Source organism: Anolis carolinensis, unplaced genomic scaffold (assembly GCF_035594765.1).
Source record: "Anolis carolinensis isolate JA03-04 unplaced genomic scaffold, rAnoCar3.1.pri scaffold_10, whole genome shotgun sequence".
In the NCBI taxonomy this organism is placed as follows: Eukaryota; Metazoa; Chordata; class Lepidosauria; order Squamata; family Dactyloidae; genus Anolis; species Anolis carolinensis.
Window position 1 is genome coordinate 5,923,970 of NW_026943821.1, and position 11,978 is coordinate 5,935,947.

An 11,978-nucleotide genomic window follows, 5' to 3' on the forward strand; every position below is an offset into this window, starting at 1 on the left:
CTGCCGGCCCGTTTATGTTGGATAAGTGAGACTCTACTGTACCACTGTTTCTCTTAATGCGCTGAATACGGGCCTCATTCATATTGACCCAGCCCTGGGATACACAATTCCATGATAATAATGCATCTGAGCATGTACAGATAACATGAGCAATCACATTCAGCCGCTATCCAGACAAACACCTGGAACACAAGATTAGAGAGGATGGTCCTTTTTAAGGTTAGAACGACACCAGATATTATTGCTGAAAAATAAACACTGACCGTCCAATAATAACAAGGTTGGAAAGATCTTGAAAACAGCAAGAATTTCTGTACAATGAGAATATACTTTCTTTCACTATTGGACTTGCTAATTTAAGGCACTTCTGGCCCTGTTTGCTCAATCCGGATTTTGTCTGATGAAGCCGATCGCAATGCAAAAGGCGCAATTCTTACGTCCAAAAGAACTAAAAAGCCACATTTGTCCCAGTACCTTCCATCACCAATTCCCAGTACAAGACCGAACTAGAAATCTCCAACATTGCTAATACAGAAACATGTGCAAAATTAAGAAATGCAAAACTGCATCCAGTTAATGTCCGTGGTTCAATTTACGGGAGGGTAAAATGAGGCACGTTTTCAACACTGTGAAACTCAGGAAGAAAAATCGAGAAGCGGGAGAATATCTCAAATGCCGGACACAACTATTTTTTCAGGCCCAGAAATTCCAGGAAGTCTGAACCCATCCTCCAGGACAATATAATCCGCCAAATAAAGAATATATTTAACTCTTTGTCCACCTTCCCAAATTATTGCCTGACCGTCTCCATCGCCGCAAACAAAAAAAATCCTGTAATAACAACACCACTCCACACACAACATGTTTCGCACATGGATTAGCAAAAGGCGACTCAGAGAGAAGGTAATAAACTCACTCACCCCAAAGTTTTGCATCCAAAACCATCAACCAAGCAGTTTTACATGTTCAGTTTTACATGTTTTACTCCAGGAAAGTTTGGGTAAGCTGGGCCTGGATGTTCCAGATCTTGAAACAAACCCTCATAGTTGGAAAAGAAAAGTCAATTCACTATGGCATAGTGGTTGAGAAAAAAGACAGTACGGAGCCAGACCAAATGCAAAATATTCAGAATTCTGAGAGATTCTGAGTCGGAATGAAAGGGCTGAAATTATCCAAAGTGCAAATTTTCCAAAGATATACCGTAGATGAGCAAACACGTAGAGAGTGACACCAAGCATGTGCTAAAGGGAGGATTTGTGAAAAGGAAAGGAAAGGAATAAACTATTGTGGGTACGTAAGTATGGAGGAAAGAGAAAACAAGAACGGACAAAACGGGTTACGTGGAAATGGGAAAACATTTAGAAAAGAAAAGGAGAGGAAAGGGAAAACCACAAAGATAGGAAAGTAACGGAACAGAGAAAAGGATAAAGTCAAGAGCGGCCGAGAGAGAGAGAGAAAGAGAGATCCTATCAAGAGAAAAGGGCAGCCAAGTGCCGAGGCGAGAGAAGAACGTGAACGAGAGAGAAAGGAGATGGTTTGAAAAAGGGAAAGAACCAAGGACAGAAAGAAAGAGATAACTGGGAGGGGAGCCAATGCAAGAATGCAGCTGCTCCAGCTGCAGTGCCCACACTTACCACCGTCAAGGGGCTTTCCACGGGCATCGTGCCCACGGGGCCTGCTTCCTGCCCAGTCACCCTGCGGGCCCCCATCTTCCTTCGGCACCCAACTGGCTGCCAACTCCAAGCCGAGAAGGCTCCTCTCCATATAGGAACTGCCCCCTACCTCCGCCCCCCGCGTCACGGCCTGGCACGGGCCCGGGAACACGTGATGTACACAAGACCCGTCATGTGTTCGTCCTCCGGCACACGAGGGCCACCGGCTTCCCTGCCTGGAGGAAAACAGTCCACAGCGAAGGCTGAGGAGGAGGAAGGAGGACACGTGCGAGGAGAAGGAGGCTGGGTTGGGAGAGGTGCCAGTCCGTCCGTCTGTACAGGGAGAAACGCCGGAGCAGAAAGCGGAGAGTGAGCAGGATCCGGGAGTGCCGCGAGAGGGTGCTGCTGGCAAGCCGGGGAAGCGACGCCCGAGCGGGACACCCAACTCCGGAAGAGTTTGCCGGGCATCCAGGATCCGTGCCAGGTACCCACATCTTGCCAGCCAGAAATGGGTGGACCAAGATAAAAAGTCACACAAACATAAGCAGTTTTTGTAAGGCATAACCAAAGGTTGTACATTCCCAATGGACACCACAAAGACCTGGTACACAGAATCAACAAGGGACGGACAGGTTTAGCACTTAATGATCTGACACAAAGTGTGCTTCCTTTGCAAAAAGTTTGATCGTGACAGAGTAAGTTTGAACAACGACTGGTGGTGCTGCTTTACAGACTTACAGCATGAGCTTTCGTGGATGACAGCCCACTTTGTCAGATGCAGAGTTAGCTTGCAATTCACTATGTAACCCGATTTTTGTTCCTGACTTATAAATGTCACTTCCTAATTGGTTCTATCATAAAAACATAGACAAAGTATATTAAACTGTGAAAAATTTACTTTTGCACATATTTTCATTAAGAAAAATTACAAAATTTTGAGTTTCAGATGATAGAAGGGAAAAACCCGAAGGTTCTGGAGTATAACAACGACTTTTAAAGATAGTACAGCACAATTAATTGGGAAATAACACCTTCAAACCAGAAACTATTTCTTTCAAACGTTGTTACATAGTGATTTGATTCTAAATGTGGTATCTTTTAAAAAGAAGAAATGGACAACCTCAACCCCAGCCGGCAGTGCCGAGGAATCAAGAAAGGCAAGGCATAAAATTGGAACCGGAATCTGACATACTAAACTTCTGGATTTAATAATGAGCAAAGATTTCACAGATCACAGAAACTGCTTTTTGAGTACTGGCAAGGAACCAAGGCACTAAAAACTGCAAATAAGAATTTAAGATCTTAGGCTTATTTCTCTGACTTTTTAGAAGTGACAACAGTTTGAAGCATTTCAAAATTGAGGTTCCTAGGGACAGAAAGAATATTCACAAAAAATTTGGAAAAGGGTCAGAAAATGTGTTTCTCAAGTGTCGTAGAAATCCCCATAGGAAGAATCCCAAAAGAACTAGAATTTTCAGAGTTTGGGACATACTTGGGTCAAATTTGCATTTGGCAACTGTATGCAGAAAACAGCATTTTCTGCACAATTTTCTGTGCAGAAAATGCTGTTTCCTGCATTAAAATACCACATGTGAATTTTGTGCAGAATAAATCCCGAATTGCAAATAGTTTACAAAATCTGTAGTTTTCAAAACTTTTTCACAGTGGGAATAGTTAAACGCAATGAAAAACGTCATCCCTGGTCTTTTCTTCCAGAACACTGCTGTTTCAAAGGACCCTTCTTTTAGAATACCAAACTTTCCCCTTATTGGGTTGTTGTATGTCTTTCGGGCTGTGTGGCCATGTTCCAGAAGCATTCTCTCCTGACGTTTCGCCCACATCTATGGCAGGCATCCTCAGAGGTTGTGAGGCACAACCTCTGAGGATGCCTGCCATAGATGTGGGCGAAACGTCAGGAGAGAATGCTTCTGGAACATGGCCACACAGCCCAAAAGACATACAACAACCCTGTGATCCCGGTCATGAAAGCCTTCGACAACACATTTCCCCTTATTGTTGACATTTAAAGAAGACATTTCTAATTTGGGGGGGGGGGTGTGGAGAGACCTAGCTAAGACCTAGAGACCTAGATCAATACTTGTTATCATAACTGCAGGCTGCAAAGTAAAAAAATAATAGAAATTTAAAAGTAGCCAGTTGAAGGTCTTTTGTTGGCCTCATGCCCTTGTTACTGGTGGAACAATGCCAGTTTTATTATACCCAGCAACAGACTCTGAGGTCCTCCATAGGGACATCCGGCGTGGCATATTCCGCAGCCCAAAAACCAAGGAGAGCTACGAAACAACACACCCACCTGAGCACACTGGCACCGCGATGTCCGCCCACCTTGTCCTCTCCAGTTAAAACACACCGCAATGAGCGACCCATCTCCCAGAACTCATGTCAGCTCCACTTAGAAACCACGCACCACGAAACCCTATGCCTGGTTCCTCCTCATCCATACCTTTCCATCTCTCCCAAAAGCTCTGTCACTCTGCTCCTGGTTGTCCTGACCCAATTCTGGGACGCTCCCGGCAGATTTGACCTACATCCCAATCGGTTCTTGCCTGCCTGCCGCCAGAGCTGGAGCAGCGGTTCTGTGCCAGGATCTCCCGTCTCTACTTTTAAAATCCCTTTCAAGCGCAAAAGCTTCCCATGCCTATTCTGATCAACCAAATAAACGACCCATCGGTTCCTTAAAACTCCCATTCAGAAAGAAATGGCAAACCACCTCTGAGTATTCCTAGCCTATAAAATTCATGTTGTCACTGTAAGTCAACTGGCAACTTATCTATATATATAAAAGGGTAATGGAATCACGGCACCGGACAAAACAACTAAATGCCCCACAACCTCGAAAATGGACAGCACAACCTCTCATCCACGCCTCTACGTTCATACAACAAAAAGAAAAGAAAAATTAAGTCCTAGCCACAGCAACGTGTGGCTGGGCACAGCTAGTATACATATAGACAGATGGAAAGACAAGCACAAACAGCCCCACTACTGTTCCCAAATTTTTCTTGCTCCAACAAAGTATTTGGGACTTTAATGATTATTTTTAAAATAAATCTGAATCCTCCGCCTCCGTTGCCAACATTTTTATCCCCAAGAGGCTGAAATGCCCTTGGCTGCCCACTTCTCCGCCCCACATTTCCCTTCCCAAGCTTCCTCCCCTCCGCTACTGTACAAAAATTCCTGCCAACTTGCTTGTGCCAAAAGCGTACGGATCAGCAAACACCGAACCGTAGGCACTTGTCCGGGTCTTTTTTTCCTCCTTCTTTGCAAGTGGCTTTTAAATAGCGCTAGAAAGAAAACCAGGGAATGCTGCAAAAGGATGAAAGTAGAGCAAAGGTGGTTCGGAAATGCAGAATATTTGGACAACTTTCCCTCGTTTCCCTGAAGTTATTCTTCCCCCCCACCATTTCCCCCCACCCCCCTCTAATCCATAAGATTAGATTACCCAGCCAGGGTCTAAAGGCATGCAAGAGGAAGAGGCCATGATAGAAGATTTCAGCTCTGTAAACAAGGTTATGCGGAGAGCTTAAGATGCATCTACACCATTTGGGGAGAAAAGATGTCCCTTAGGGGCCTGTTCCAGATCCTATGCTTCGACTGCTCTGTCTGGCAAGCGGTTTGTGTGGCAAGTGGCCAAACCAGGATTAAACTCTCCCTTTTCCTCCCTGCCCCACTGCCTCTCCATCCCTGCAACACTCTAATTCCCAATTTGCATTTGGCACAGATCCCCACTGTAATCTACTGGCTCTTCTGTACAATCAAAGAGGGCATTTCTTTGCTGTGCTCTGCAGGGAAACCAACTCCAGGCAGGCAAGACATGGATGCGATCCTTTCCCTGTGACATTGGCACAACCTGGCCACTATATTATTAAAAAAAAAATAGAATCTATTTTTTCCCTCCAAACAAAGCAAACACAGGGTTGCTGTGAGTTTTCCGGGCTGTATAGCCATGTTTCAGAAGCATTCTCTCCTGACGTTTCGCCTGCAACTATGGCAGGCATCCTTAGAGGTTGTGAGGTCTGTTAAAAACTAGGCAAGAGGAGTTTATATATCTGTGGAAAGTCCAGGGTGGGAGAAAGAACTATTGACTGTTTGAGGCAAGTGTGAATGTAGCAGTTGGCCACCTTAGTTAGCATTTAATGGCCTTGCAGCTTCAAGGGATGGCGACTTCCTGCCTGGGGGAATACAGTAGAGTCTCACTTATCCATGCTAAATGGGCCGGCAGAAGCTTGGATAAGCGAATATCTTGGATAATAAGGAGACATTAAGGAAAAGCCTATTAAGCATCAAATTAGGTTATGATTTTACAAATTAAGCACCAAAACATCATGTTATACAACAAATTTGATATAAAAAGTAGTTCAATATGCAGTAATGTTATGTTTTAATTACCGTATTTACGAATTTAGCACCAAAATATCATGATATATTGAAAACATTGACTACAAAAATGGCTTGGATAATCCAGAGGCTTGGATAAGCGAGGCTTGGATAAGTGAGCCTCTACTGTACTTTGTTAGGAGGTGTTAGCTGGCCCTGATTTGTTTCCTGTCTGGAATTCTCCTGTTTTCTGAGTGTCGTTCTTTATTTACACCTCCTAAGAAAGGATTTCCTCAGGCAGTAAGCAGCCAGTCCTTGAAGCTGCAAGGCCATTCAATGCTAATCAAGGTGGCCAACTGCTACATTCACACTTGCCTCCAACAGACAAGAGTTCTTTTTCCCACCCTGGCCATTATTCTACAGATATATAAACCCCACTTGCCTAGTTTCCACCAGCCCTCCCAACCTCTGAGGGTGCCTGCCACAGATGCAGGCGAAACGTCAGGAGAGAATGCTTATGGAACATAGCCATACAGCCCGGGGAAACAGCAACCCAGTGATTCCGGCCATGAAAGCCTTCGACAACACAAGGCAAACACAGTCCTTCCAACACACCACAAACAAACACAAGGCTTTTCAAAATGGTGCACAGCAGATGGAAGAAGATCCTTAGAAATCTAGTACTGGGGGAAGAAGGGGCAAGTGTCCTTTCTCTGCACAAACCGACAGGCGTGACATCTTTTTTGTGGAGATGGGACAAACAGTTTGCAAAATATGGCCAGCTCCCTTCCAGTGGGAAGAAGACAGTTTGGGGGATTTTTGCTGAGGTTGCAAACTTTCCCCATTCACAAGAAAAAATAGCCCCAGGAGATGGCATTGCAGGAGGAAACCCAAGAGGGGTTTCTCTGCAATCTTTTCTTTGCAAGTCCCTTTTCCCATAAAGTGAATCTATCTGGGCACCTTTTGCACCTGGTTTTGGAGGCGAGAAAAAAAGCCCTGTGCAGAACAAACCCCAAGGGAGACAATCCTCATTTTGGTGGTCTTTGCATGACCCCCATTCTATGCTTTTGCACCCCAAATATTTCTATACAGACACGCTGAGAGCAAGCCTTGCTTGGTTTGGCCACTGCAGAAGGCGCAAAATCGAGGTGCGCCTTTTGCGCGCAAAGGCAAAGCAAGGGGTCTTTTTGATGCCCAAAAAGGTACCCTATGGAAGGCTTTCTGGGGCATTTAAAGAAGCCATAACAATCCCCAATCGTCCCCAAATTAAAGCACCACAGATGAGTCTTCGCCAGGCATTTACCTTGGGCATTGCAACCCATTCTCCATGGCTTGGGTGGCTCTCCTCCTTGCCTCCTCTTTGCGCAAGCCTTGGGCGGTGCGTGCGCTCTGCTCGCCTGCTGCCCTTCTCCTTCTCGCTCCTTCCCTTCTTCGCTCCTTCTCTCTCCCTCTCCGCCTGCGATCCGTCCGAGGGCCCCCTCCCTGCGAAGCCCACTCCCCTCCGGGGCGACTGCCACCGCCCTCCCCCTCCTCGCGCCCTCGCAGCCCCCGCCCACCCCGCCGAGGTAAGGTCCCCCCCCCCCCCCACGTCTCCAAAGCGCACTGGCTGCCCCTTTGGCACGCCTCCCGTCCCTTTGCGTGCGCGCCCATTGGGCGGAGGGGCGTCACTCCAAGACCCTGGTTGGGGGGGATCATGAAGTCTCCTCCTCTGCAACCCCCCCTCTGCAACCCCCACCCCCAACTCAAATCTATTGGCTGTGGGAAAGGAGGAAAAAGAGGGGAAGGGGATTGGCCTGAGTTTGGAGATCCTTAGTGCAAGAAATAGATGGAGAGTGAGGGCGCATTCAGCCCAGGTTTAGGGCAAAATCCGGAGTCAAAGCAGGCAAGCTTTGAAGCTGCGAGGCTATTCAGTGTTGATCAAGGTGACCAATTGCAACAGTCACACTTGCCTCCAACAGACAAGAGTTCTTTCTCCCACCCTGTACCTTCCAGAGATATAGAAACTCCACTTGCCTAGTTTCCAAGAGACCTCACAACCTCTGAGGATGCCTGTCCTAGATCTGGGTGAAACGTCAGGAGAGAAAGCTTCTGGAACATACCCCGTGTTTTCCCGAAAATAAGACAGTGTCTTATACAGTAGAGTCTCGCTTATCCAACGTAAATGGGCTGACAGAAGGTTGGATAAGCGATTACAGTAGAGTCTCACTTATCCAACACTCGTTTATCCAACATTCTGGATTATCCAACGCATTTTTGTAGTCAATGTTTTCAATATATCGTGATATTTTGGTGCTAAATTCATAAATACAGTAATTACTACATAGAATTACTGCATATTGAACTACTTTTTCTGCCAAATTTGTTGTCTAACATGATGTTTTGGTGCTTAATTTGTAAAATCATAACCTAATTTGATGTTTAATAGGCTTTTCCTTAATGCCTCCTTATTATCCAACATATTCGCTTATCCAACATTCTACCGGCCCGTTTATGTTGGATAAGTGAGACTCTACTGTATGTTGGATAATAAGGAGAGATTAAGGAAAAGCCTATTAAACATCAAATTAGGTTATGATTTTACAAATTAAGCACCAGAACATCATGTTATACAACAAATTTTACAGAAAAAGTAATTCAATACACAGTAATGCTATGTAGTAATTACTGTATTTACGAATTTAGCACCAAAATATCATGATACCCTGTTTCCCCGAAAATAAGACAGCGTCTTATATTAATTTTTGCTCCCAAAGATGCACTAGGTCTTATTTTCAGGGGATGTCTTATTTTTCCACAAAGACGAATTCACAGAATGGTTGAATTTTTTAAAAAATGAAAATTTGTTATCTACTGTACAGTAGTTGTCATCTCAAACCAGTACAACCAAACTGTGAATCCTTTCAAGAATTTCTATATTATATTTTATTGCTATACTGTTTTTAAATTACTGTTTTAAATTTCTGTTCGTATGTAAATTTATGTTGTTGTTGGGCTTGTCCATGTGTAAGCTGCCCTGAGTCCTTTCTGGGAGATGGAGGTGGGATACAGGAATAAAGTTATTATAATATTATTATTATTTCTTGTTACTACCTTTATTTCCATGTACAACGATCTATGGTATGTACATTTACCGATCCTGCATGCTTCCACACAAAAACTTTACTAGGTCTTACTTTCGAGGGAGGCCTTATATTTAGCAATTCAGCAAAACCTCTACTAGGTCTTATTTTCTGGGGATGTCTTATTTTCAGGGAAACAGGGTATATTGAAAACATTGACTACAAAAATGCGTTGGATAATCCAGAACGTTGGATAAGTGAGACTCTACTGTATTAATTTTTGCTCCCAAAGATGCTCTAGGTCTTATTTTCAGGGGATGTCTTATTTTTCCATGAAGAAAAATTGACATTTATTGTTGAACAAAAAAATGAACATTTATTATATACTGGTGGCACAGTGTGTTAAAAGCACTGAGCTGCTGAACTTGCAGACCGAAAGATCCCAGATTCAAATCCGGAGTGAGCACCCGCTGTTGCTCCAGCTTCTGCCAACCTAGCAGTTCGAAAACATGCTAATGTGAGTAGATCAATAGGTACTGCTCCTGCGGGAAGGTAACGGCATTCCATGCAGTGATGCCTATGGCCACATGACCTTGGAGGTGTCTACGGACAACGCCGGCTCTTTGGCTTAGAAATGGAGATGAGCACCAACCCCCAGAGTCAGACATGACTGGACTTAACGTCAGGGGAAAACCTTTACCTTTGCTTCTATTAGCAAGGATAGATAAATTGGCTTAAAAGCGTCATAGTGCTTCAGAGTTGGAAGCCATGGTGAAGGGTACATGGGTGTGGGGAAGGGGTTTTATTTTGTGTGGGGCACGTGCAGGGTCTGTTGTGTGTAGTACGTTGTATGTCTTTGTTTGAATGTTAGGGTGAACTCTTATATTTAATTTTTTAAAAAATGAGTAGAAACCTGCCATGTAATGCAGTTTGAATCCATATAGTGTGGTCAGTGTAGACCCATATAATTCAGTGACACGGACCATATAATGCAGATTAATAGAATCATAGAATCATAGAGTTGGAAGAGACCACGTGGGCCATTCAGTCCAACCCACTGCCTTGCAGAAAAAGCACAAAGGAGCTCTGACAGATTCAAACTGCATTATATGAGAGTGTACATCCAGATCAAGTTGTTTATGACTTTTGCTGACCCTTCGACCCGCTGGCAAAGTGCGTTAAAGCACTGAGCTGCTGAACTTGCAGACCGAAAGGTCCCAGGTTCAAACTCCGGGAGCGGCATAAGCAGCCGCTGTTAGCTCCAGCTCCTGCCAACCTAGCAGTTCGAAAACATGCCAATGTGAGTAGATCAATAGGTACCACTCCGGCGGGAAGGTAACGGTGCTCCATGCAGTCATGCCAGTGGCCACATGACCTTGGAGGTGTCTATGGACAACACCGGCTCTTTGGCTTAGAAATGGAGATCAGCACCAACCCCCAGAGTCGGACACAACTGGACTTAACGTCAGGGGAAACCTTTACCTCTACCTATTAACAAGGATAGATAAATTGGCTTAAAGGCTTCATAGTGCTTCAGAGTTGGAAGTCATGGTGAAGGGTGCACGGGTGTGGGGAAGGGGTTTTATTTTGTGTGGAGCCCCGGTGGCGAAGTGTGTTAAAGCACTGAGCTGCTGAACTTGCAGACTGAAAGATTCCAAGCTACATCTACACTGTAGGAATGGTACAGCTTGACATCACTTTAGCTGCCATGGCTTAATGCTATGAAATCCTAGGAATTGTAGTTTGGTAAAGCACCTGCACACTTTGGTGGAGAAGGCTGAAGACCTTGTAAAACTACAGCTCCCATTATTCCATGGCATTTAGCCATCGCAGTTATAATGTAGATATATATTATATATACCCCCACCTGGACATGAAAAGCGCCTTAAATGTATATTTAAATGTATAATTATGTAGGTTTTTAATGTATATTTTAATTTTGAAAGACTTTTAATCTGATGTAAACTGTTTTTCTGATATATATGTTTATATTGTAAGCTGCCCTGAGTCCCCTGATGGGTGAGAAGGGCGGGGTAGAAGTGATGTAAAAAATAAATAAAGGTCCCAGGTTCAAATCCCGGGAGCAGAATGAGCGCCTGCTGTTAGCTCCAGCTTCTGCCAACCTAGCAGTTCAAAAGCATGCCAATGTGAGTAGATCAATAGGTACCTTTCCGGCGGGAAGGTAACGGTGCTCCATGCAGTCATGCCTGTGGCCACATGACCTTGGAGGTGTCTACGGACAACGCTGGCTCTTTGGCTTAGAAATGGAGATGAGCACCAACCCCCAGAGTCGGACACGACTGGACTTAACGTCAGGGGAAAACCTTTACCTTTTTAAGGGTTTGTGGTGCGTGCAGGGTCTGTTGTGTGTAATACATTGTATGTCTTTGTTTGAATGTTAGGGTGAACTCTTATATATTTTTTTTAATGAATAGAAACCTAGATTGAAAATAGTAGATAACATGTAAAAAGAGCAATTCTATATGTTTTGAGTTACTGATAATAATATGTAATCAATGGTAGAATTAACCGGTTGATTGACTAGTGTAGATATGCATGTACATTTCAAAAGGATTGTTATCTGACTTTATCTGCTATAATTTGTTGTTTTGTTATATAACATATCACTAATAAACTGTTTACCCACCAAAAGAGAGAGAGAGAGAGAGAGAGAGAGAGAGAGAGAGAGAGACTGAGGGTGCATTCTTCCCAGGTTTAGGGGCAAAATCTGGAGTCAAAGCAGGCAAGCTTTGAAGCTGCAAGGCTATTCAATGCTGATCAAGGTGGCCAATTGCGACATTCACACCTGCCTCCAACAGACAAGAGTTCTTTCTCCCACCCTGGACTTTCCACAGATATATAAACCCCACTTGCCTAGTTTCCAACAGACCTCACAACCTCTGAGGATGCCTGCCATAGATGTGGGTGA

The 11,978-nt window shown here is 44.3% G+C and overlaps 1 protein-coding gene across 2 annotated transcripts in view; it reads right to left on the bottom strand.

The window, feature by feature from the left end:
* The window catches only part of hif3a (hypoxia inducible factor 3 subunit alpha), a 103,321-nt gene extending 95,800 nt beyond the window's left edge, over positions 1 to 7,521 (bottom strand). Inside the window, exon 1 of one of the 2 annotated variants that reach the window (XM_062962447.1) lies at positions 7,294 to 7,521. In XM_062962447.1, coding sequence (XP_062818517.1) covers positions 7,294 to 7,319 — 26 coding nt within the window. In that variant the 5' untranslated portion in view covers positions 7,320 to 7,521. Of the gene's footprint in view, positions 1 to 1,634; positions 1,764 to 7,293 lie in introns of those variants that run through there. The other variant, XM_062962448.1, reaches the window with a different exon arrangement.
* Positions 7,522 to 11,978: the final 4,457 nt, after the last annotated feature.